The sequence below is a fragment of the Aphanomyces astaci genome (assembly GCF_000520075.1).
Source record: "Aphanomyces astaci strain APO3 unplaced genomic scaffold supercont1.50, whole genome shotgun sequence".
NCBI lineage: Eukaryota > Oomycota > Saprolegniomycetes > Saprolegniales > Verrucalvaceae > Aphanomyces > Aphanomyces astaci.
The window spans coordinates 132,928-156,957 of record NW_009798313.1 but is presented as its reverse complement, the minus strand read 5'-3'; the positions used below and the strand labels follow the sequence as shown (position 1 = coordinate 156,957).

Genomic DNA, 24,030 nt, shown 5'->3' with positions numbered 1-24,030 from the left:
GAAAATGGACCAATCATATGGCACAACCTCCTTTCGATTTGGCGGCAAACACACCACGAGGACAAATGTCGGTCGAGTTTGAAGCGCCGTGGGTGGAGAAGTACCGCCCGTCGACGCTGTCGGAGATCGTCGGCAACTCGGAGACGGTGAATCGACTGCAGGTCATCGCGAAGGAAGGGAACATGCCGAACATCATCATCAGCGGGCCACCCGGGATCGGGAAAACCACATCCATTCTGTGTCTAGCGCGGGATCTGTTGGGCGATGCGTTGATGAAGACGGCGGTGCTGGAGCTGAATGCGTCCGATGACCGTGGCATCGACACGGTACGAATGTCGCATCTACATACGTTCCCCCTCGTACTCGTCCACAGGACTCTCATGCGGTGGTGCTTAGGTCCGGAACAAGATCAAGATGTTCGCCATGCAAAAGGTGACGTTACCGCCGAATCGACAGAAGATTGTGATCCTAGACGAAGCCGACTCGATGACGACAGCGGCGCAGCAAGCGCTCCGTCGGACCATGGAAGTGTTTAGCAGCACGACGCGGTTCGCGCTGGCCTGCAACAACTCGACCAAGATCATCGAGCCGATCCAGAGTCGGTGCGCGATCCTGCGGTACACGCGCCTCAAGGACGAGATGATCCTCGAGCGCCTCGTGCACGTGTGCGACGCCGAGAAGGTCGGGTACAACCACGACGGCATGGAAGCGCTCATCTTCACGGCCGAAGGGGACATGCGCAATGCGCTCAACAACTGCCAGGCCACGTTCAGCGGGTTTGGCTACATAAGCGACGCGAATGTGTTCAAAGTATGCGATCAGCCGCACCCGACCGTCGTCAAGGAGATCATCGATGCATGTGTCCAGGGCGACATGGTCACGGCGGAGAAGGCCATGGTGGCGCTGTGGAAGTCGGGGTACTCGGCTCTCGACATCATCGGCACCGTGTTCCGCGTCGCTAAGAGCACCGACATGGACGAGAGTCTCAAGCTGGACTTTGTCAAGCTCATCGGTCAAGCGCACATGTGTGTGGCCGACGGCCTGACTACCCTCGTGCAGCTCCACGGCCTCGTCGCGCGGCTTTGCGCGGCGGCGACTGTAGCCATCCAGGCCAAAAACTCAAAGCCATCGACTGCTTAAGTGTACATACATCAAGAGGTTATGGATCACCTTACAGTAGTGCTAGAGATACATCTCAATTTCGACGAAAATGCTGACATGGCAGCAAGAATCATAGACGGATGAACGAACCATCAGGGCATGTGGATTGGGGGTGGCATCATCGATGGGGGGCGGTTGTAGCGGCTCGGAATATGACTAGAAATACATTCAGGATTGAACGCTAGTCCAGAGGTAAGTATCGGCGGAGAGGGTGCACATACATGAGACCAATCGACATGGACGGTGCCGCCAACTCAGTCAGGAGCATGGACACCTAAAAAAACTAATTTTAATTATCTTTTAAATTATTTATTATTAGATTTAAAGGGTATTTTTGAAATTTTGAAATGATAAAATAATTTAAAATTAAATTGATATAAAACAAAAGCTAAAATTAAACCAAAAATTGAGAAAATAACACACCAACGACACATGGCTACACGGATGGACGGGGGGGTACTCAAAGTACTAGGAGCATTGTAGTAGTACTACGATGGGGTCATGATTACGACACCAATCGATCGATTGATTGTATGTGGTGTTGATTACTGGTATGTGTTTGGCTTAGTACTACTAATAATAGTACTAAAGTACTCCTATTGTAGTAGTATACTACAGTAGGTTGGTAGTCACGATGGGGTCATGATCAATCGATTGATTGTAGTAACGTTAGTATGTGGTGTTGATTACTGATATGTGTTTGGTTTAGTACTATTAGTACTAGTACTACAGTAGTACTAGTCAGGCGCCGTACGAGGGTTGGAACCACGTGGTGTAGGTGACAAGGGGGAAGATAATCACGGTCCCCCCAAGGGCCCCCATCTGGGTCATGAACCCGCTCCACTGGTACGCCGTCTTGGCATACGCTTCATTGCCGCGTACTTCTCGCTTTAGAGTCAGATACACCATCGTCTGTGTGTACGCAAATAGAAACACAAACGAGCAGTTGGCCGCCACCGCTATACATACACGTATATCATCATATATGTATGTGAATCATCCAAACAGGTAGGTGCAACCATCTTGATAACGTCATCATGATAATCCAAACACAGATGACGCAAACACGTACGCGCGATGCCGCCATACGTGAAGGTTGAGAACAACGGGTTGGAGCTCGTCGACGATAGCACCATGGTCACCTATAGAAACAACAGGGAAAGAAAGGGTAGATACAACCAGCACCAGAGTCCCAATATATGCTCACGTTACAGTCAGTTGGTATGTGCCAAGATGGATATAGAGGTCGTTGCCAAGCCATATATATATATATGTGACAACGTACCCCCAAAAACAACGTGAGCGCACTCAACGCTGTGACGTTGTACCAGCGATAGAAACTACAAGACACATTCGAATGTGTGATGACGTGAGCAACCAAATGTGTGACAGATCACCGTGAACGAACCAACGACGACACAACATGGACAACTATGATTACCTTGTAAGAAACCGAGCGAGGGGATCGCACGCCATGGACAACACAGACGACCACTTTAACACTTGGGCGCTGAACTATTTATTGTAGCCAAGGGCAATGTGAATCACACTCCAAGAAGGATGATGATCTCATTCGGTACCATGTACTTGCTGCCGAGGAACGGCATGATGGACGGGATGACCCCAAAGCTCATGGCGCACAGCAGGACTTGGAACATGAGCGGCTTCCACAGGTTGCGGAGGACGTAGTCGCGGCGGTGGGTCGACGACAGGAATATCTACAGCAAATATAACAAATATAACGCCATGTAAAGCCTTAAGAGCGACGTACATGGGGGGGCCGTTGGGGGGGATTTGAAACGAGGGGAATCTAACATTGCATGCAACGAAGTTGGCTAGTTAGCCATTTGATGTACTATACACATGCTATTCAATCATAACAACAAATGATAATTCCAAGGGAGTTGTGGCGCAAATGGGGTTGTCGTGTACACAATCATAATGTGGTTCGAATTCCGACGGAAATGGCGATAAGTCGGGTGGTCGTGTACCGATTCGCCATTGATACTAGTCTTTGTGCGCGACGACGACGACGACGACGTGCGCGGTTTCGTTGGCGGGGTGAACTTGCACTCAAACTCGCCGGGGTCTTCGTTGTACTGTACCCATACAAAATCATCAATTAAAAATCATAGCAACGTGGGGACGTTCGTACTTTGCTGTGTTGGACTTGGGCAGAGATGGTCGATGTGGCGAGGAACCAGTACGCGACCATGGCAATGCCAAACACACCCGCTACAATGATATCCTTTATAGTTATATATCGAAAACTGCCATTTGTACTAATACAGTCATATATATCGACGAAACATGATACTACACACTACACACTGCACTTTGCACTAAATATTTTGACCAAAAACGGGAAAAAACGGTAAATTTTGGTATAAATAGGTGAAAATAATAAAATCGTGAGAATGACACAAGTATTACGTACGTACCTGCGCAGGTGAAAAAGTGGGACACGGACAAATGCATGGTGGACGCGCCTGGGTCTTGCCAGATGCCCAACACACCCGCCACCACCCCACTCAGCCCTTCGCCAGTGGACAGCGCACTATATCATTTGCAGTCCCACGTTAATACACGTATATATATCGCCGATGTACTCTTACTATATGTATATACACCGAGTAAGAGCAATCTCCACCTCGCTGATCAAACACATATGTACATCAACAAGCAAGGATCCAAACGACAACAAAGAATTTTGTATGTATTGTCGATTTGATACAAATTTGGGGAGGGGGTGCAATCGAATCGCGCCGACCAAACCGATCCACAATCGATCTGACTGGTCATAATATACTCTCATTTGGACAATATTCCATATTGAACCAAGGTACAAGCAACGCGAACGACTGGCAGTACCTTGTAAAGACGGGGGGAAACGTCGCCACGAACGGGTAGTAGACGACGGTCGTGGTGGCACTCACAGCGCCTCCAAAAAAGACTAGGGCCAGCAGCGCTACACATGTAAACAGATCCATGTTGAACCAAGATCGTCATGCTGCAATGTCACGATTCAACGACATTCGGGTACAGTTGGCCTACCAGAGCTGTGTTCGTGGCCCCAGAACACGGACGTGATATCCCAGAACTGAGATAGCAGCACTACAGGACATGGTAACGATATATGGATCAGCTGACATGTGTGGGGATGAGGCCAGCGTCTGGCGAAGTTCGTCGATTGGGATGACACGCTATGATGTAAATGCACTGACAACATGCAGAAGTACACGTCCATGATGATGTAGATGGTACGAGTGTTGACAGAATCGACGTACAGCAAGTGACCACGCCAAGCGCGAGGAGTACCCAAATAGCTGACCGAATGGAAAACAACTGCTGGTCGCTGTTAAAGACCATGTACAACGTCGGGAAGATGTTGGCGGCTTGCAGGGCCACGATCTAAAGCAGCAGCAGCAGCACATCAAGAAGAAGAAGGTGAATGTCGGAGGGGTCGTGGTCGTGCATACCAAGTAGGCACTGATCGCTGCCTTCTCTGGGACCTGCTGGAAAAGAGCCGCCGTTTCAATAAACACACCTACACGGCACGACTGCATGACACGGACGAGCATGTATGGAGAGGAGGAGGAAGGTTGTGGTGATGGTGCGTACTGTTGGTCATGATCCACGAGCCGAGTCCAAACACGATGAAGGCGGCATATACGGCAGCAATTTTCCAACGACCGGGTGTCGCGCGTGTCGGCGATGACAGCGGCGTTGTACTTTTACCGTTGCGAGTCTTGTCATCCGTGTCCTGCACATGACGATGCAGGACATCGATCACGACGGACGACGTCACGTCAGTGTAGGACGTAAATGTCATGGACGATGGAGAAGGAGCTTCTGTGGCCGTGGAATCTGATGCAAGCGGCGGCGACGACGACGGCGACGACGTCTCGACCGGCAACTGCGATTCTGCCCTCATGCCACCGAAACCTTGTGTTTGACCATGTGGCCTTGCGCGTTTTTATTGGCGTTCACTGGCCCAATCAAATCGACCCATCAAATCACGCAGCCAATCATAGGCTAGGATTTTGCCGACGCAGCAAAGACACCCTATAATTGGCACCGCATTCTCGGGAAAGGTCGTGGACAAAAGATCCGTGGGTATCCTTGGCAGGAGAACGGAAGGAGGAAGGGGAGGAGAGGCAGGCGACGCGCGCGGCGGACGCATGCAAGGAAGAATGGGCTCAACGTTAGGAAGGACGCAGGAGCGAGACCCTAGGGTAGACTAGCACACGCAGCGGCGGATATCCGCCGCTCCGTGACTAGTGCTATCAGTGTGGGCCACCTACATAATGTATGATATAGGATTCTGACACAAGTAGCTCGCTATGATTGTGTCGCTACTAATGTACTCGGATAGCGTTCGCTGCACCTTTCTAAAGGAAGTTCCTCCAAGGACCAAACACTCTCTGCAACACAAGCCACAGTGACGCCCGCTCGAGCCAAGCTGTCCCCGCGGGTCACCTGACGTTGACATCACTGGCATACTGACGGGTTTACTGTATACACGATGGGCTTTCGCTCGTTGTTTCCTCGCTTCGACCTGCTGTCCATTCATGACATGTGGATTGGGTCGGATTGTCCAACACTCCAATGAGAATGACCATGATGCATACTACAGTAGTAGTGTAACATTACTACTAATCCCTCCCACACACAATCATCGTTCGATTAGCGCGACAGAGTGGGCATGGACGACGAAGTGCCAGTCGGTAATCGATGGCGACTCTGCCTACTAGACGGTCCAAAAGATGACGGCTTTGTGCGATGAATGGAAAGCTGCTTTTGCAGCGCTGGAAGGGGTCGTGGTGGTGTTGGGGCGCCTTGTGCTATGTCAACGAGCCAACTTGGCAGAGGTGAAGTATCAGACACCCACGAGCTTCCTCTCGCAGCATCTTGCAACGTGGATCTACAAACATATACACGAGACAATAGCTGGTAAATACTAAGGCTCCTGAATAATGGCAACTGTGATGTAAATCGTGTTTGGAAGCAAACACCCAAGTCATCCGTCCGGCCTTACATGCTCGTGTGAATCCAACGGTCTAGTCGATGGAACTCGGCCGTGGCCTGTTCCCGCACCAACACGACGAGCTTGAACTCGAGCTCTTTCGCGTCGATTTGGATGTGCAAGTCGCGGTGCTGCATCTCGAGGTGGCGCATCGCGTCGAGTTTCCGCTGCTCGCCAGTCTAAACGATGAGTATGGTCACACACACACGGTTTGATGGTTAGTAGTACTAGCAGTTTGAGTAGTATGTACCTCCATCGCCGACGCAAATATGTTTCGAACTAGGGTGCGCTTCTTGGCCGCCACGTGGACGTTGTCCATGCTATCGCAAGACGCCAATTCAGCGGTCACTTGGGCTGTCAAGTACGCATGGTACGCGCCCCATTCTCGCTCGGCATTGTGCACTTGCATGGCGTGGGCTTGGTCAATGTTGAAGCGTTCGTGGGACGCCCAATCACGGTAGCGTGCCACGTCATCGTCAATAGTAGAAGGGATTGGTCCACCGCCACCAGCCACATCATCCACGTCCGGAGTCGACGCCAACATTTCGAGAGGAGACGGCAAACAAACGTCCAGTGCTGGAGCAGCATCTGCCGTCTTGAGCGATGTGTGGCGAAGCCACCGAAGCAACGAGTGGACACGATCCCGCAACGCCGTCGCGAACGCCATGCGGTGGCCGGTCGAGTCGACATGCACCTGCTTCCACTTGGCACGGGCAGTTTCTCCCAGTCGGTCTGCCATCTCCAACGTAGGGTTGGCCATCTACGACCATCCACAGCCGCAAACTGGACAATAGAATGGAGGACACTAGTAAGAACATGACGAACCGCAGCGTGAAGAGTAGCATGCTCGACTCCCGTGTGAACAAGTTGATGCAAGGCACTGCAAGTACTAAGTGATGAACCCTCACTACATACAGTAGCATATGCAAGAAAAGGATATCTGGTGTCCCTTGTTTTGGCTAGCCGATTGACCTTTGGTTGCTGGATCGTGCTGTCGTCGACGTGAATACCACTGCCCTTGGTGGCGATCTCGATGGCCTACACAAAGTCCACACCCAAAACGTTCATGCTGTATGCAGACGCTTACTACAGTATGCATGAAGCATCGAACCCCCATTTGATGATGAACAACACTGCATCTACCTCATATGTTGCAAGCATAAATTCGACTTGCTTGCATGTCGCGTTGAACAACGCCTACACAGAAAGTCGTAGCTACAGTATCCTAGTGGCCCGTGTACCTCCATGTGAGCCCTCTCTTGGACCAGCGAGGCATGCCAAGCAGGCAGTGCTTCGACCCACCATGCTGGCGCCTTGTTTTGATTTGTCAGGGTGGACATGATATGTTCCTCAGCTAGCTGAAAGTACCGACGGAACCCACCACAACAAACACCCTCGACGCCGGTCAATGGCTTCAAAGAGAGGTCAATGCTCGAAGAATGCTGAAGTAGGCAGGCCAGTGGGGAGCAAGGCGGCGATGCGGAATAATGGGTGAATATGGTGCGGTTCCCAACTCGCTATGGTAAAAACCAACACGATTACAACGCTTTCTATTAATAGATGACACACCCACGTCGTCATTCTGGACGTGGTGAGGGGGATCGTGGGAGTTGACCACCGATCGACATGAGAGTATGAGCTGCCGAGAGGATGGACGATGGCGGTGATGGCATTTCCACTTGAACCAATGGCGATGCTTCTGACGTGGCGGTGTCACGTGATGGCATGAGGGGACTCGATTCATGTCTTTCAATTCGTTGTGGAGACAAGTTGTGGTTCAGCCGGGGCGACGAACAGCGGGATGGGGGTGACGTTGGGGCTTGCAAAAGGAGTTTGGTCTTGCCTAGTTCAGGACTAACATCGCACTGTTGCAATTCCATCGTGGCTGTCGAAGACTGGTTGGCTGGCTCGAGACATTCGTGCAGGCCATGCTGTACTTGTCCCGAGGACGCGTTGTCGATCTCAGGTATATGTGGTGCAACTTGCGCTGGTGCTGGGTTGTTGGTGGGGAGGCGCGGGGGAGGAGGAACATTATCGGAGGAGGCCATCGGGACAGACATGACGGTGATCGATGACGTGGATGGCGAGAGGAGCGGAAGAGGCCGGCGACGCACCGTTACACGCAGTCGCTCCTTTGAGTTTGTCCCGAGGGTGGTGGGCGCGCGATACTGTGGCGTGGAATTCGCCGATTGCTTGGTCATCTTGGACAACACCATGAGGTCGATCTGCGTTTCCCGGATCTGCTCCATACAGTCCTGCGTATGTTTGGTCATAGTAAACTCGGCAGGCACTTTTAATGCCTGCTGAAACGCTTCCAAGGCGTGGTTCAAACAGTACAATCGGCGCGTGGAGAGCTGCGGCGGGATGCGGGTGGCCGTCACGCGCAGAAGCTTTCCCTTCGCCATGAGCTCGTCATACACGCTTCCTCCAGAGGAGGCACTGAGCTTGCGCTTCAGCGGTGCGACGCCATCCCATTGTCCAGGCAACGCGGCAGTAGGTGGCGATGGTGCTTGTGGCTCCGTCGACCGTCGAGCCATCTATTTTGTAGTGTGTTGGTATCCCACGCACCAATCACAACGCGCCATCCGATTCCAATACAAAATACAAGCTAAAAGGCACCGTCACTCCTGTTTGGGTGATGGTCCCAAGGACTACGAACTGTGACTTTGAAAGAATGCATGTAGAGTAAGTCTGTATACTAACTCACTCCATAATAGTTGTCATCATCAATTTAAACTTGATTTTAGTATGCTTTGGCTTGATATTACCTGTATAATTAGATACCAGTATTGGATTATCCAGGTAAAAACCCCAAGATTGGGTTTAGGAGATGCTTTCGGTGGTGGTGTGGCGAATTAGCCCAGTCAAAGTATGCGGCCAATGTATGACCTGTAGCACTATATCATCGTGAGCTGGTGGCAAAAGATGCACATTTGCAGATGCTTCTAGCAGGTATAGTACGACATTCGTTTTCCCAACATCGTTCCAGGTGCGTTTAGGCTACGGGCTCGTTGGTGGCTCTTGGAAGTTTGCAAGGAGTCATAACAAAGGAAGTAAGAAGATGTAGACAGGTTAGTGTTAGGAAATAGTGATGACTTGATAGCCTGGCGGGTGAAGCACTCAGCTTTTGACTAACCTACACTCGACGAAGTTTACTTGGCAAGCCATATCGTCGCAACATCGACGAATTTATCATTTGCACCAATCAGACACAGTAAATGCCAAGATTTACGCATATACGACCAATTAAAAAGTGAGCATGACAACTATTATGGACCAGATTCGATTTAATATAACAGGCACAAGATCCGGTGGAAGGTGCTGACCATGCCGCATGCCCCACCATCCCCCAGCACTCAGACGTCTAACGCTCGACGTATGCAAAGTCCGCTAGCTGTAGGCGCAAAAGATTCCTTAGCTAGCTGATAAACGCGAATAAACCTCACTCACTATACATACTGGTACATAACAAGTACTGTACACTCCAAGTACAAGCTAGTACCATACAGCCTGCCTTCACCGAATGCACTGTCCCGTAGAGTACTGTACAGAAATCTGACTGGAATCGATATGCTCATAAACAAATACTAGTACTAGTTACTAAACTGTAGCCCCCCAATCGATATAGGCTGAAGTTAACGTTATGTAGTAAGTTACGATTGCGTTTACACGTTGGTTGGTTCGCAACAAACTCACGTTCTGATTGGCCACCATCAACCGTCTCGGTCGCTGATTGGTCCTTTTGAATTCGGATCATACAAACAATTCACAGCCAGCTTGCAGTTACAACGTTCTTACGGTTCTAAGATTTGCTCGTAAGCAGCATCCATGGACAATAATCTTAACAAGTCGGCGTCGATGAGAATGTAAATCGGCAGAATCTCTGCCGCCATGAACAGCGCCACCAGCAACATGGATTGTGTCTACAATATGTACAACCCCCATCAGACTTCAAAGCAAGTCCAAATATCACAAATATCAAATGACAGCTGTACTTACTGTAGCATTGTTCTTGCCAACATTGAACCATCCCTACATGTCATTTTATCCGGATCGTCATGCTTATATTCACATGTTTGAAATGTCAACACACACGTCGGTCGTACCCGTGTGAACGTCAGCAACATCATGACGCTGTATAGAATTCGCCCCAAGCTCCATGCCATGGCCAAGCGACCAATCTACCACAGTAATTTACCATCATTCCTCACTTGCACCTAGTAGTTATTTCTAGTAGTACTAGAACCAGTACCTTGGCCAGTTTGATTTGGGCGTGGTGCGACTTGTAGGGAAACCCAGACAGGGTTAACGTCAAGTAGACCCACGTGATGAAGATAATGAGCGGCAGGCAGAGGTCGGCGGCAGCGACGCAGTCTATCGCAGAGTTAGTAATACTACTGTCGTACTAGTAGTAGAAAACAGCTGCACAAACCAAAGATGAGGGTGGGAACCAGCGCCAGCTGCGTGCCTTCCTCGTTTTCGTAGATGCCAGCAATGGCAGACGGATCTGCACGGAGAAATAGCAGGGCGTAGAGCACGACTTGGGTCAAGTAGAGCAATCCGTTGAAAATGAGGTAGAAGATCATCCACCGGCGATGGAACTGCTCTGCGGAGAACCAATGGCGCCGCGACGATTGATATGTTTCGGCCCAGAGAAGCACCACGAGCAAGTACGACGACACGAAGAGGTAGTCGGGGAGATTGAACAGCACCGCCACGACCTACATATATCATGCGGGGTCGATAGGAGTGCGTTCGGATGATAGGGTGAATCTACCTTGTTGTAGAACGAAAGGTCTGATTCCTCGGGCGCCGTGACCTCCGGAACGTGCACGGGCGAGCTCAATGGCGACAACCCCGACTCAGTGTGTTGAAAGTCGAGAAAGCACAGGGTCGAGAACGTCGCGGCCCGAAACAGGCACCCGAGGGAGACGCTTACCATGAGCAGCTGCGTCGTCCGGGAATACGACAGGTTCTTGTTGCTGCAGAGCTTGGAGATGCCCATGAATGTCATCAGCATGTAGCACAGCGCGAGGAAGTACGACGACATCGCCAGCCCCGACAGGAAGATCATCGCCATGGCTTCTGATGTTTGGGGAAACAAACAAACCTTCGATCTTCAGCTCGGGTTGCCTTTTTCGTCCAGAATAGTATTATCCAATCAACGTGAATTAGGCCACGGAATTATAGCCAATCGTCGCATCCTAACCCAACCTTGGAGCCTTTATATTGCACAAGTTATATAGATTGCGACAGGTTTAGATTCAGAATTAAGAACTCGAGCAACATTTTAACGTTGTCTAGATGGATTTGTTAGCCGATAACTCGATCGTCGCTACGCTTTCGGTGACCTTCTAGGGGGATATCGTCGTCGCTCTTGGCCACGTCCACTTGTTTCTTTGCGGCGTTGGCAGCAGCCTTGAGGTGGCGAATGAAATCTTCTCGTGGCATTTGTGTGATGGGGCGGCAAGGTGGGGAGGATGTGTCGGCCGCTCGTTCCATGGACCTTTGAAGGTCGAGGCGGCGTCGCAGTTGGACGAGTTTCGGATGCGACGTCACAACTTTGTGCTCAGCAGCATGTTCCTTCATGTCGTCATGACGCAGGGCGTATGTAGTGATGCTCGGCTTGCGCTCGACCAAGGTCACCAGTGGCACCAATGCAGTTTTGTATGGGAAGTAGGTGCAATTCAGAGGCACTTGCACCTAATTTAGTTGAAGAGTTAGTAACGGGAGAGTGAAAGGAGCTGGAGACCTCGAACGGCGTCATGGCTACGTGGCACCCGTCGCGACTCAAGTCAATCTCCCGAGCCAAATACCCCGTCACACGACCCCCCACATTGACGTGCCAGTTCAACGTTGCGTCCAAAAAGTCATGCCACCTATAATATGATATATGACGTGATTGACTTGGGATTATGTCATCGTGATTGTAGTTACCTGGAGATGGAAAAGATGGATTCGTCGCGCTCCGTTTGAGGTAGGGGGTAGTCGTCGAAGAAGATGCAGTCAAAACCTATGGTAGCATCATCGAATTCAATTCAAACAAGTACGACGCGTACTTACTTCCCAACGACGCCAGTACCGTTTGCCATGTGCCTGCGACGATCACGACATTGGGCCGCGTCTTGGCCCAAACCTCCAGCTCCACCAGCGACACGGGGTCGCATTCGATGATCGTGTGCGACTTGGGACTGTACGACTGAATGTGGGTCGCCGAGTACGCCAAGCCAAAGCCGATCTCCAACACGTCCGAGGTGGGCGTGATCCCGAGCGCATCCACACACTTCTCCATGTACTCCCTCTCCCACGCCATCATGACTTGCTGCCCCGCACTGCTCAACAAGATCTCGTGCTCGTGCACGTCCGTGCCATATCGATTCGTCGTGTCGAGCATGTTGAACAACTCGAGAACTCGTACCAATCCTCCCAAATTGAAGCCAGCCAGATTCACAGGTCGGAATGACTAATTAAGGTAATTAAGGTAATTCATTGCCGGCCATACAAACACCAAGTAAAAGTACTCCCCAGGAAAAGCCGTACTGTACTACTCCGGAGTAGTACTTCGAAGTAGTATTACTAACTTAGCTGCTAACTGTGTTCCCAGTGCAGACATAAAACTCGGATCCCACCAAGCCACGACGTTCACCATAGATACCGGTATGGAAGCTTGCAGCATCGTACATATCTCCAAGTAACATCCTAGCTCAAGTGACTGTGTATACGTTTGCTGTTATGTATTACTTAAGTAATACTAGTACATACTAGTACATACTAGCGCTCGATGTAGCACACACTAAAGAGCTCTGTGTAACTTTGTCGAGCAGTAGCGTTTCACATCAACTTTCACATCTACACGGTCATAAACAGGTTCTTGGCATACAGGACGCGAGCGATGCACAACCAGCTACACAACGCCATCGCATATATGATTTGGATGTTGCCACGTAGGGTGACGATACCTGACCGCCCCCACGAGATTCGCCGCAGTTGTCGCTGTGTGGGACGACTCATCGTGTGCAAAGCTGAATGGAAAGTACCCTTGGAGTAGTTCATGCTATCGATGGGAGTGAGAGTAGTAATACTAGAGAAAGCGCCGTGTATGCAGAATTAAAAAAAATACCGTGTCACATATACTCTATCCCACAATATCACGCTGAAACCTCCGGACAAAGGTACACTGTCCAATACTACTCACATATATATATTGGCAAGTCGATTCGAAATGGATTGAGTGTTTAGGTGGATGGCACTCAATCAAATGAGCAGAATCACCAAATCGGCAGACAATATCGATCGACCAATCAAAAACCAGAACACGAATCAAGTAGCCAATCAAATTAGCCACTCTTCGACCAAGTCAACATCGAATTAGTGTGTGTGAATGAAATTAGTGTGATACTGGACGAATCGATCGATCGATTTGGCAAAGAATCAGCACAAAAGTCCAAATTCAGGGTAATAGAAAGACAATCACAGAGGCGGCGTATCCCATAGACGGTGTCGCATATGAAGAATATCATCCATGGTCAAGATCGTCAGGCATGCATGTACATACTGTAATATATATTTATATGGGAGGCTTACCCCACAGTACAGCAAGATAGCGTTCATGCCAGCATAAGCAAATGGCGCGCCCGACCACATGTGCCACACGTCTACGAGCAAGTACACTGCGCAGAACACGACGCTGCCCAAGCCAGAGGCCATCAACACAAACGATACGCTCCACAGGTTCTTATTCACGGGGACCCATCCGTCGTGAACTCGACCTTGGCAAAGTGCAACCCCCAGCACGACCAGAAGCAACCCCGACAAGGCGAGAACCCACGCCTTTTGGCTCTAGCATCACAATTTTGTGAGCAAGTGGTATACACTCCCGTCAACTAGTACACTCCATGAGCCTCTATGTCGTCATTCTACTTATAGACGCTAGCAAGGGACTAACTAAATAGGCTAGTAGTACATACTAGTATGCTGTCAGAATACTCGATTGATACTATTGTACAGTGTTTATCTAATATATCCCATTGATATATGCATACATGGCTATCCCACAAGATCAAGAAACGAATTCAAATCATCTTCTAGAGGTTTCATCATCGATCATATCATTCCCCATCACGACTTGAGACAGGGGACAAACCCCCTGTCTCAGGTTTTTTATATTGTCAAGTCGATATATTCGAAATTCGAGGGTTTGGATGGTGCTCCATCGAAGGAGCAGAAGAACCAAATCGACAGACGACAATCGATATACGACCAATCAAAAATCATAACACGAATCAAGTAGCCAATCAAATCATCCACTCACATTCGACCAATGCAACATCGAATTAGTGTGCGACTAAAATTAGTGTGCGATTAAGGTCAGTACAAAGAATCACCGAAAATCGATAGAGTTAGCGAATCCCAAATCCAAATTTCGGGTAAATAGACAATAATGTTTCGATGTCAAGTGTCTGCAACGTACATAAGACCGACCGAGGGGATGGTGCCATGTGCCCACAATGTACCCCATGCATGTCGTAAGGGCCACCATGATCCAGTTCAGAAAACCCTCTGGGTCGAACGACGGCGTGTCGTACACTGGTCTGGTCGTTGGGTGCTGAAAGATGTGCGCCGCCCCAAAGAGCGCCACGTCCACCGCCCGGTGCGCGCCGCCAGTGCAATTGACAAACTGGCTGTGGTCGCCCCTTCCCCCCGGCCCTACGATCCCCCCAAAACCACATACGAATGAACATGGTCATATTTCTTGATTAGGACAATTCGCGCCAAGGCAAGACATGATTGGCTAATATAGAAAAAAGAATCGAACGTGGATTGTAGCCAATCAGCGACAAACAAACTTGTCGGATTGACCAATGGGAGAGGTTGCGAGATTCAAACGCTACCAGGCCACAAAATACAGCAAATCCAAGATAAGTATTTATAATAAACAAAACTAAAAAATATATTCATCAAATATTGCCGATTTGATAGTACAAATTTGGGGAGGGGGTGCAATCGAATCGCGCCGACCAAATCGATCCACAATCGATCTGATTGGTCGTTGAATTTCATTTTGAAAAGGTTTTGATTGGCTAATAAGTTTGAGCTCATCTGAAGTAGCCAATCAAATCGATTTAAATTCCAACGAGCAACCACGACACAACATTTTACTCGAAAGTACAATACAGCCTGAGCTTTGAATTGGTGTTGATCAAGGCGAGACAACAATCAAAGAGCGTACTAAGTCAGACCCCAGAAATTCAAACTCACATCGTCCAAACCATCGAAAACTGCAAACTAACTACAGTAGCCTATTACATCAAGGTACAACGTACCGACGTATCCTGTGGGACATCCGTCCACGGGCACCAAGTACACGACAAGCAGCTGCAGCACCACTAGAACGGCCATGGCCAGCGCCACGGGAACAGCCGACGGACCCGCGCCGGTCGGTTGAGTGCCCAATAGAATCGTCGACATGATGGCGTAGCTCGCTCCGAACGACTGTAATACGCCTGATCCAAGACTGTATTGTCAAATCGATTGGTAATAGAATGGATTCAAGAACCGCCAAAGCCAATCAAATCACTCGTTCTGTCGAATTTCTGCCAATCGAAACTACCAATGTTCTGCATGGGGCAAAACCGCAAATATACGAATCTGTGTATATAAAGTGTACAAGTTTCAATCAGATCAAATGGATTCGAACGCTATATATTTGGCGAAATGAAAGACTCTCAAGTCCACATTTGGGTGAAATTCACAATATGAACTTCTATTGTGAACTTTTATATAAAAGATACTATACCTGGAACTCGCCACGTCTTGAGATCGAATCCGTTGTTGATAAACAGTCCCAGGGCAAACAACTTGACGCTGCGGACGCCGCTGGCCCAAAGCGTTCGCTTTGCGGGCGGCACTAGCGCCATGGACATGCCCATGATCCACGCAAACCTGGACGAGAAAACATGTTGACATATTGTCGATTTGATACAAATTTGGGGAGGGGGTGCAATCGAATCGCGCCAACCAAACCGATCCACAATCGATCTGATTGGTTGAATTTCATTGAGAAGGTTTTGATTGGCTAATAATGTTGAGCTCATCTGAAGTAATCGATTTAAATTCCAACGAGAAACCATGCCACAACACGAAATTTCACTCGAAAGCACAATATGTGTATTTGTTTAAGATTCTAATCCGTATATATATATATATATATATATATATTATTTTACCATGGAAAGACCAGATCCGCGAGGGTCAACCCATTCCACGTGCTGTGATTGAATAGCCAGTACCCGCCGCCGCCATAGTTGACGAAGATCATAAGGAAGATGGTCATGCCTCGGAATGTGTCCAAGGACTTGATGCGTTTGTAGGTTGGAGTGCCTGTGGCCGATAGCTTGATGGACGAAGCGGTCGTGTGGACCGACGGGCGAGTAGGGGGCAGCAGTGGCGCGAGGTTCGTGCTGGTGGCGCCTTCGTCGTCCTCGTCGTCGCTTCTACGAGCGAGGGAGATACGAGGATGAGGAGATGACTCGCTTCATGCAGAAACGCACCGCAAGGATGCCAGATGACGTTTCCAAAAGAACAGCCCCACACACGAGCCTAGCCACAAGAGCACGAACACAAATATCGCCGTGAGGATCAACGTTGGCGAGCCTTCGGTGTCCAGCACGATCGACGCATGGACGTCGCCAGTGTCGAGTTGCTGGGCTTGCATGGTGTATTCAGATTGTTCCATGAATGCGTGGCTTCCTTGCCACACCTATCGATGACATTGTTGTTGACGTGGGAATCCTAGATGCGAGCCAGAGGAGTTAGTTACTGGTGGCTCCTCGTCGTTTGGACGCAACGCCAAGCTCATGGGATACACACCGTCGACGCTAAAGTCGTAGGTCGTGTTGGGATGTAGCTGCACGCACGTTGCGTTGTCTTGGGCACACGTCACTGGGCGAATTGGAACCAAGTCGCACTACACGCCAGGAATACACTGTCAGTGTGTTGACCCTTGCATCCATGTCCTCCACCAACTCCGCACGAATGCACCATCTACTTACTCGATGACAGTCATCCGAGATGCCATACATGACAAGCGAAGACGACGTATCGGCGCTGGTGTAGCGGAAGTGCAACGTAGCCTTGTTCATGGTCGTGGCACTCTTTAGATACAAACACCTGAATGCCCTCGTTGGATATCCGGATACGTATACTGACTTATCCGGGTAATAGACATTTCAACATCCGAAAACGACTTGGTTATCCGGAGCCGACGGTGAAAATTTCGCGCTTGGCGATCTTTGCGTAACCTTCGACACAACGCTTTGGACCGACGGATGAAGACGAGTGATGGAAGGTTAGCCAATGATGCCAACGGCTCTCGAATGCAGACGACGTACGTTTCGGCATTGCGTGTGTTTCCCGCAGGCGAAAAGAGCGATCGCAACATCATGCACCACTTGCCGTACTATGTATGTCCACTTGCCAGTCGAAACGATGTAGTGTCGCCGTCACGAGCTCATGGCAATATCTTAGGACATGCGTGCGGCGCGACAGTTCTTGGCCAGCGAAGACACTGACAGCATGGAGGACTACAAGCGACAGTGCCGAGCATTGCTGAAATCGACCGAGGTGAGTGTGTCTGTCTGGTGGCATCTCATCTTGGCCACTTGTAGAAATGCTTCAAGAAGAAAGCCTCACGATTGAAGCGCAGTGTGCTCTACTTGTCCCTCTTGCATCACCCACAAAACACCGTCGGCATCGTCGCCACGGATTCTCTCCATTCCATTACGTATGTATGTAGCCATGGAGAGTAGTCCCGCATCTGATGCATATCGTCCCTTACTCATAATTCCTAACTTACCAATCCCTTCCACCTTAGATTCCACTACAACACCCTTGTACATGCATTGGAGCGCGGCATGACGTCTCCACGTCGGACTCGTACAACATCCCTCGACTCGGCCCGCCAAGAGTCGCTTCGAATCGGCTTGGAACTGGATCTGATGAACCAGAGCATTCACAAAGAACTCGGACGTCTACACACCGTCCATTCTGTCCTCACCACGTTGCTCAACCACCTTCCATATGGGATGCTGCCAGTCTTTTCCTTCCTTGGACCAGCGGACGTTGCCGCGGCGCTGTCCGTCTGCCGCTCATGGCTGTCCATGCTCACCGCGTACTGCACGTTGTCACAGGCATTCTCACACCCTCACGAACGATGGCAGTACTGGCAACGGTACCTCCTTATCCAAACCACAAAGACCTCGCCAGATCTTGACCATCTGCACATCGATGACATCGTCGTGTCACGAGTTTGCACAGATGATATTCGCAACATCGCCCTTCTCGACCAGGAAGTGCATCGAACGACGTTCTTTCCCAAGGAATCCATGTACATGCCAGCGTTGCTGTCCAACTCGCCCCCTTCAGGCTCTACAACATACTTGCCTCGCATCGGGTCGTACTCGTCCAGATCCCCTGCACTCAAATCGCTGCATCAGAAACTGCACCATCTTCTGTCAACATTTGCCCACCAGTACCCCCAAGTGGGCTATGGCCATGGCATGACGTTCGTTGGCGCCGCACTTCTCTCTACACTTCAGTACGACATGGATGCATCCTACCGAGTCTTTGTCACGTTCATGGAGAAACATGGGATGCACCACCTGTGGCATGCAAGTCCGTCGTCGTTTGGCGCGGGCCTTCCCCGCCGACTCTGCCAACTGGAGCGCTGTGTCGACGTGTACGCCCCCGAAGTCGCCGCGCACCTCCGGGCCCATAGCATCTCGACGTCCATGTTTGCAAGTAGCTGGATTCTGTCGCTGTTCCTCAACGACAGGTCGCTGCCCCCGTCCACTTGCATGCATATACTCGACACGTTCCTCGTGGAAGGCTGGCTCGCCATGTATGCGCTGTACATTGGGCTGATTGTCGTTCATTCGAAGGAGTTGGTAGTTGCTACCGACGAAGCTTCGATTCTCCACGTGTTGCTGTCGCTGCCCAAACACTTGGCCATGCACGGGTTGGGACCGTATCGCATGTGTGCCCTCACCACCCTCTCCCCCTCGCTAGCCACAACGTTGTCGCTGGAAATTGAGCAAGAGCCCCATCCGTAATACACCCGATTGCATTCATGTCAATCATATCATAGCTCTTGTCAACTATCCAAACAAGATGGGTTCTATAATAATAGGATATGGATTCTATTAGACCAACTAACTACAATGCTATTCAACTGGCAACTTAGATGACGTATTCTATGTACAGTATACGCTTACAATTTGCCTGCGCCTACCAACCTTCATCGTAATCCAACGTTATACCCTCCACATTTCACAGTACCCAGCCACGTATGGTATGCCTTTCTATCACGGCGGTAGGTTTGCTCGCTAGAAGGAGTTTTCGCTTCGATTAGACAGCTAAAAGATTGGGAATCATTGTCCCATGATGGTTGGGTCTTCACTTAAGCCTGTTGGGGATACGATGGCGGAGTCACGCTTTGAAAAGTGGACGATCGCCTCGAGGGCGGCGGTGGCCGTCGGGTGTTTTTTGGCCCGTTTGGCCAGTCGGTCCAACGCGTCCGCCTTGAGTTTCGCTCGAAGCCGTCGCTGTGTCATTGAGATCACCGCCGCTTGAAACTTGCGCACCGGTCCTCCTCCTTCTTCCCCCCTTCCCCCCCCTCCACCATGTCGTTGCAACGATTTGATCCAACTCGGTTCGGTGCTTTTGACCTCGTCGTTGTTGGCTGTCACAGACACCAACGGATGGTTGACAAACGTCGGCCACAGATCCAACGGGGGCACGTGAATAGTGTTGAAGAGCTTGAGCCGTCGAATAGTCACACACAAGAACGTTCCTGCCGCCAACCCCTGCAGCACCCCCATGGTTGAGATTTCGGGCACCAGTGTTTGGATGAGGTGGGTTGGAAACGCCGGCACGACCGCCGCCACGACGTTCCCTCGGTCCGCCCCCACGGCAAAGCGCTGCGTGTCCACGATAAGATCGTCAGTTTCGTTGGCAAGATGCCATGACTCGGGATGCACGAGCAAGTGCACGTTGTCGGCTGCGATGGTGGCCACCTGCTTGGCCAGACTATACACGGTGCGCCGGTACTGCCGCCGTTTCTTCGTCCACGTGGTGTGGGCCACAGCGTCTACCCCGCCGTCCACGGCTCGGACCCACATATGGTCAAAGAAGTCCTTCCACACTCGATCTTGGGCCTGTAACAATAGTGCGAAAACATGGGGACAAAAAGGTTCGGGGATTCATGTCATACATCGTATAATGCTTCTACATAAGTCGCGAGTACATCGACTTGGGACGTACCTTGCTGATGTGATGCCACGTATGATTCGCAACAGACAGCCGGCACCACGCCGGCAAACGAAGGAACGATGCCAGATGGGTGAGCAACGACGGCGGGGCGAGGACCATGTCATGGTCTCGAACTTTGTCGTCGTCGTCGTCGTGAGCTGTACGAAGCGGCGATAGCGTACAGGAAGCGGCGAGTGGCACGGGCGAAAGGAAGACGGACGTGAAGGTTGGCGGCGGCGTCGTGTGATCGTCCAGCTTGTATTTGCTAAACGCAACTCCGCCAGGTCTGGGTTGTATGTGCCCAATCCGACTCGTCGTCGACGAGGGGTGGTGAACTTGTACGGACGCCACCACAAGCATCGGCAACAACGGCGTGGGCAAAACGGTGGCCGCAGCACCACGGGTACTCGTAACCCCATGGGACAATCGACCTCCCCCTATCTTCATTACATTTGAATCTGCCGAAGTTTGTGGAACGCCAGCATGGCCAAGAGGCGGCGGTCGCCTGGACGCCCCATTAGCTGTCGCATTCAAGGACGTCGATGTGCCTCGAACGAGCTCTATAGGGAGGTTGCTGTGGGGGGACAACGGTCGTTCGCGACGGGGAGTCGGCTTGATCGTTGGTCCAGCAAATGCCGCCGAGCCACCAACCGCTCGATCTATCGTACAATTGTGCGTGAAATGGAATGGACGGGCTTGGCACGATGATACGCTATCGTACTCGGAGGTTTACGAGTTCGAGTCACTCTATTGCGTGGAGTTGTCGTGGACTTGGTTGCCGACATAGTCGAACATGAGGTTGCATCCAATCTAAGGACAACGATGCGCAGTGAATTATATCGAACGTACATCAGTCCGCCAACGAGAATTCTTTCTCCAGGCATATCGTACCCAACGAGGCGAGCACTGCCACTTGCAGTTTCCAAGCCGCAGGCACTTATGCAGCTTTGCTGGTCGCCCTGACACTGGGGTGAACAGAACCATCGGGTTGGATGACTCCGATTTGAATGCACTACGTCCTCCTTCCTTCGATGTACGACTTTGCCGCACCCTCCCGCGCACGAAGTCGGCACAGTCGAGGCCGCCGGTAGTACTCGGGGTCGTTGAGGCTTGGGATTGAGTGCACGCGTTGTCTGATTCTGATTCGACGACGGGTTTCGTCGAGGGGATGCCGTCAGGGCAGGCAACGGGGTTGTGTTGGGGGCATTATTGCCCATAGGGGGCGTTGTGTGTTGCCGGTGCAGGGCATCCACGTCCTGCACCAACTGTTTCCACCGCAAGTCGCCGTGTTGAACATGAAAGAGGCGCCGAAGGTTGACATCGCTAAGGCCCAAGTGTGCGTCCATCAGTTGATTGCCGGTGATGCCCACGTCTATACACGTCGTGACCAAGGCTTCGTGGTTGGTATGATGCAACCACGCGGACACGTCCGAGACTGTCCAGTTGGCGATGTTTAGTTTCATCAACGCGTGCAACGACTTGTGGCGGGGAGGGGGCGGCGGTCGCAACGTGAATGAAGTCGGAGCATTTTCTGCAAAGGAGCTTGTCGACAGCGGCATGATGGATGAGTCGGTGCGGGGGGTGGACGATGATGCGGGGGTGGCTAGTTTGGCGGCGTTGCGCCAGTGTGTTCCGCTCTTTTTGTGCAGTTTGTTGGCACGTTTCCAGTTGACCACTTCGGCATCCATCGTTACTTTAACCTCAAACAACCGCGTCTCCATCGCGGCAATTTCCCGCTCCAGGTCATCGCATCGAGTCATCACTTCCGGTTACACAAATGTAACTGTTGCGGTCGCCGTTGACTGAAGAAGGGGGAAGGCGACTGACTGTGGCGTGACGAATGCGGTTCATGGAACACAGCTATGGTCCCAACTACTTCATTGGTTGAACGCTTTGCGAAGTCAACTTGCAAATAACCTACTAGTAGCTGTGAAGTACTAGATGCAGGCATTTCTGGTGTGCGAAATCGATAGGTTTGCTGTGGTACGACGCATTGGCCTAAGTTGTGAGCTGGTCATACCAAGCGGAATCTAAAGGTACATGTAGCGCTCGCATCCCCGCAATCAGTCGTCACCATGGTCGTATGTGTTGCCACCTTTTAATTCACTGTCAACTTGGAAAGTGGGAAACGTTTTGATTGGCCATTTTGAGCCAATCAAAGGCCTTCAATTCGGCGTTTCATTGTACCTCCACCATGCTACACCAAAGTGCGGTCCCTGCGGTGTGCCTTGAAAATGGCGTGGACGTAATGCTCGGCATTGACGAAGCCGGTCGCGGCCCTGTCCTTGGCCCGATGGTCTACGGCGCTGCATACTGGCGTGTACAGGACGACGCCGTGATGAGCAGCCAGGGCTTCGACGACTCGAAAGCGTTGACGCACGAGTCGCGACAGCGCCTCTTCGACAAAATAAAAGCCACAACAGACATGGGGTACGTCACACGGACCATCGACGCGACCGAGATCTCGCACAACATGCTCACTCGCCGGCGCAACCTCAACGAAATGTCTCGCGACGCTGCGATCGAGATGATTGTCGCTGTTCAGAACGCCGGCGTCAACGTCAAGCACGTGTACGTCGACACGGTGGGGGACCCTGGCTGGTACCGCATGTTCCTAACCAAGCATTTCCACGGGAAGATCGTGTTCACGGTGGAAAAGAAGGCCGACAGTCTCTTCAAAGTGGTGAGTGCGGCCAGCATTTGCGCCAAGGTGACGCGGGATGCCGTGGTCGCGTCGTGGCAGTACGAGTCGTCGGGGTTGGCGAAGTTGGACACCGATTTCGGGTCGGGCTACCCGAGCGACCCCAAGTGCAAGCGCTGGCTCCACGACGCCCTCGAGCCCGTGTTTGGCTACCCAAACATTGTCCGGTTCAGCTGGGGCACGTTGGAGAGCTACAACAATCGCCTGGTAGACGTGACGTGGCCACACGACAAAGAAGTATATATACATATCGTAGTATCATGCCAGTATCTGTCGAACAGCTTGAACTCTTCTCCTATAGCTTACATGATGCCTTATTGTTATAGGACGCGCCAGTGGGAACTCAATCCATTGCAGCATTCATGACCACTTCCACCACCAAGAAGAGGAAGCGAGCAGCGTACTTCTCACAAGCCAACTTGGAGATCGTACAGGACTTGTAACAATCCACACATACTGTTCATCCAGCGTCGTTCGCTTGCCAAGCGTGCAGCAATATACCTTTTAATGATAAGTACTAAAGTGATAGTACTATGCAATAGGACCCCTCAATCGGTATTATTTTTATCGGTGTGGGGGTCAGTAGCACCAAATCGGCAGACAATCGATCGACCAATCCAAACCCAGAACCATAATCAAGTGGCCAATCAAATGCACTCTTCGACCAATTCAACACCAGTATGTGAATTAAATTAGTGTAACACCGAATTAGTGTGTGAATTAAATTAGTGTGACATTGGATGAAGTCAGTACAAAGCATGGATCGATGATAGATTTGGCAAATCAGCACAAAAGGCCAAATTTTGGGTAAAAGGACGATACTACTTCGTTTTGA

General features: G+C 50.8%; 10 protein-coding genes across 22 annotated transcripts; 4 read left to right on the top strand and 6 right to left on the bottom strand.

Annotated features, from left to right (window-relative positions):
• Nucleotides 1–35: 35 nt before the first annotated feature.
• Nucleotides 36–1,251, top strand: H257_13662 (hypothetical protein). Its single transcript, XM_009841267.1, has 2 exons — nucleotides 36–326; nucleotides 397–1,251. The coding sequence occupies exons 1-2, from the start codon at nucleotides 66–68 to the stop codon at nucleotides 1,138–1,140; spliced, it is 1,005 nt and encodes a 334-aa protein (XP_009839569.1). The 5' UTR covers nucleotides 36–65; the 3' UTR covers nucleotides 1,141–1,251.
• Nucleotides 1,252–1,800: 549 nt separating this feature from the next.
• H257_13661 (hypothetical protein) lies at nucleotides 1,801–5,109 on the bottom strand. Of its 4 annotated transcripts, XM_009841263.1 has the most exons (14): nucleotides 4,783–5,109; nucleotides 4,641–4,708; nucleotides 4,449–4,572; nucleotides 4,216–4,275; nucleotides 4,033–4,129; nucleotides 3,603–3,718; nucleotides 3,317–3,396; nucleotides 3,153–3,260; nucleotides 2,933–2,971; nucleotides 2,742–2,879; nucleotides 2,603–2,676; nucleotides 2,447–2,501; nucleotides 2,234–2,303; nucleotides 1,801–2,120 (listed from the first exon to the last, which is right to left on the bottom strand). In XM_009841263.1, exons 1-14 carry the CDS (start codon nucleotides 5,093–5,095, stop codon nucleotides 1,903–1,905), a joined length of 1,560 nt encoding a protein of 519 aa, XP_009839565.1. In that variant the 5' UTR covers nucleotides 5,096–5,109; the 3' UTR covers nucleotides 1,801–1,902. The 4 variants fall into 4 exon arrangements, with proteins under 4 accessions (XP_009839565.1, XP_009839567.1, XP_009839568.1 ...); XM_009841265.1 differs by having other exon boundaries at nucleotides 2,234–2,501; XM_009841266.1 differs by having other exon boundaries at nucleotides 1,801–2,303.
• Nucleotides 5,110–5,689: 580 nt separating this feature from the next.
• H257_13660 (hypothetical protein) lies at nucleotides 5,690–7,698 on the bottom strand. Of its 6 annotated transcripts, XM_009841262.1 has the most exons (7): nucleotides 7,429–7,698; nucleotides 7,331–7,384; nucleotides 7,128–7,225; nucleotides 7,013–7,043; nucleotides 6,438–6,947; nucleotides 6,200–6,366; nucleotides 5,690–6,085 (listed from the first exon to the last, which is right to left on the bottom strand). In XM_009841262.1, the coding sequence occupies exons 1-7, from the start codon at nucleotides 7,525–7,527 to the stop codon at nucleotides 5,848–5,850; spliced, it is 1,197 nt and encodes a 398-aa protein (XP_009839564.1). In that variant the 5' UTR covers nucleotides 7,528–7,698; the 3' UTR covers nucleotides 5,690–5,847. The 6 variants fall into 6 exon arrangements, with proteins under 6 accessions (XP_009839564.1, XP_009839561.1, XP_009839559.1 ...); XM_009841259.1 differs by having other exon boundaries at nucleotides 7,331–7,698; XM_009841257.1 differs by having other exon boundaries at nucleotides 7,013–7,225.
• Nucleotides 7,699–7,722: 24 nt separating this feature from the next.
• Nucleotides 7,723–8,721, top strand: H257_13659 (hypothetical protein). The gene has a single exon (XM_009841256.1). It carries the CDS (start codon nucleotides 7,913–7,915, stop codon nucleotides 8,492–8,494), a length of 582 nt encoding a protein of 193 aa, XP_009839558.1. The 5' UTR covers nucleotides 7,723–7,912; the 3' UTR covers nucleotides 8,495–8,721.
• Nucleotides 8,722–9,805: 1,084 nt separating this feature from the next.
• Nucleotides 9,806–11,316, bottom strand: H257_13658 (hypothetical protein). The gene is made up of 6 exons (XM_009841255.1): nucleotides 10,965–11,316; nucleotides 10,620–10,908; nucleotides 10,440–10,561; nucleotides 10,294–10,368; nucleotides 10,187–10,219; nucleotides 9,806–10,110 (listed from the first exon to the last, which is right to left on the bottom strand). The coding sequence occupies exons 1-6, from the start codon at nucleotides 11,265–11,267 to the stop codon at nucleotides 9,982–9,984; spliced, it is 951 nt and encodes a 316-aa protein (XP_009839557.1). The 5' UTR covers nucleotides 11,268–11,316; the 3' UTR covers nucleotides 9,806–9,981.
• A 117-nt stretch (nucleotides 11,317–11,433) lies between these two features.
• On the bottom strand, nucleotides 11,434–12,683 carry H257_13657. 2 transcript variants are annotated; one of them, XM_009841253.1, is made up of 4 exons: nucleotides 12,251–12,683; nucleotides 12,125–12,200; nucleotides 11,940–12,066; nucleotides 11,434–11,890 (listed from the first exon to the last, which is right to left on the bottom strand). In XM_009841253.1, exons 1-4 carry the CDS (start codon nucleotides 12,579–12,581, stop codon nucleotides 11,501–11,503), a joined length of 924 nt encoding a protein of 307 aa, XP_009839555.1. In that variant the 5' UTR covers nucleotides 12,582–12,683; the 3' UTR covers nucleotides 11,434–11,500. The 2 variants fall into 2 exon arrangements, with proteins under 2 accessions (XP_009839555.1, XP_009839556.1); XM_009841254.1 differs by having other exon boundaries at nucleotides 11,434–12,066.
• A 217-nt stretch (nucleotides 12,684–12,900) lies between these two features.
• Nucleotides 12,901–17,348, bottom strand: H257_13656 (hypothetical protein). 4 transcript variants are annotated; one of them, XM_009841252.1, is made up of 10 exons: nucleotides 17,239–17,348; nucleotides 17,007–17,153; nucleotides 16,738–16,946; nucleotides 16,414–16,680; nucleotides 15,984–16,129; nucleotides 15,511–15,690; nucleotides 14,658–14,893; nucleotides 13,772–14,026; nucleotides 13,147–13,241; nucleotides 12,901–13,091 (listed from the first exon to the last, which is right to left on the bottom strand). In XM_009841252.1, exons 1-10 carry the CDS (start codon nucleotides 17,326–17,328, stop codon nucleotides 13,037–13,039), a joined length of 1,680 nt encoding a protein of 559 aa, XP_009839554.1. In that variant the 5' UTR covers nucleotides 17,329–17,348; the 3' UTR covers nucleotides 12,901–13,036. The 4 variants fall into 4 exon arrangements, with proteins under 4 accessions (XP_009839554.1, XP_009839551.1, XP_009839553.1 ...); XM_009841249.1 differs by having other exon boundaries at nucleotides 12,901–13,241; XM_009841251.1 differs by lacking the exons at nucleotides 17,007–17,153; nucleotides 17,239–17,348 and having other exon boundaries at nucleotides 16,738–17,001.
• A 128-nt stretch (nucleotides 17,349–17,476) lies between these two features.
• Nucleotides 17,477–19,396, top strand: H257_13655 (hypothetical protein). The gene is made up of 4 exons (XM_009841248.1): nucleotides 17,477–17,649; nucleotides 17,714–17,809; nucleotides 17,854–17,969; nucleotides 18,060–19,396. The coding sequence occupies exons 1-4, from the start codon at nucleotides 17,515–17,517 to the stop codon at nucleotides 19,294–19,296; spliced, it is 1,584 nt and encodes a 527-aa protein (XP_009839550.1). The 5' UTR covers nucleotides 17,477–17,514; the 3' UTR covers nucleotides 19,297–19,396.
• Nucleotides 19,397–19,561: 165 nt separating this feature from the next.
• H257_13654 (hypothetical protein) lies at nucleotides 19,562–22,263 on the bottom strand. Its single transcript, XM_009841247.1, has 4 exons — nucleotides 21,386–22,263; nucleotides 21,216–21,304; nucleotides 20,507–21,153; nucleotides 19,562–20,400 (listed from the first exon to the last, which is right to left on the bottom strand). The coding sequence occupies exons 1-4, from the start codon at nucleotides 22,252–22,254 to the stop codon at nucleotides 19,615–19,617; spliced, it is 2,391 nt and encodes a 796-aa protein (XP_009839549.1). The 5' UTR covers nucleotides 22,255–22,263; the 3' UTR covers nucleotides 19,562–19,614.
• A 420-nt stretch (nucleotides 22,264–22,683) lies between these two features.
• On the top strand, nucleotides 22,684–23,743 carry H257_13653 (ribonuclease HII). The gene is made up of 2 exons (XM_009841246.1): nucleotides 22,684–23,432; nucleotides 23,522–23,743. Exons 1-2 carry the CDS (start codon nucleotides 22,689–22,691, stop codon nucleotides 23,636–23,638), a joined length of 861 nt encoding a protein of 286 aa, XP_009839548.1. The 5' UTR covers nucleotides 22,684–22,688; the 3' UTR covers nucleotides 23,639–23,743.
• Nucleotides 23,744–24,030: the final 287 nt, after the last annotated feature.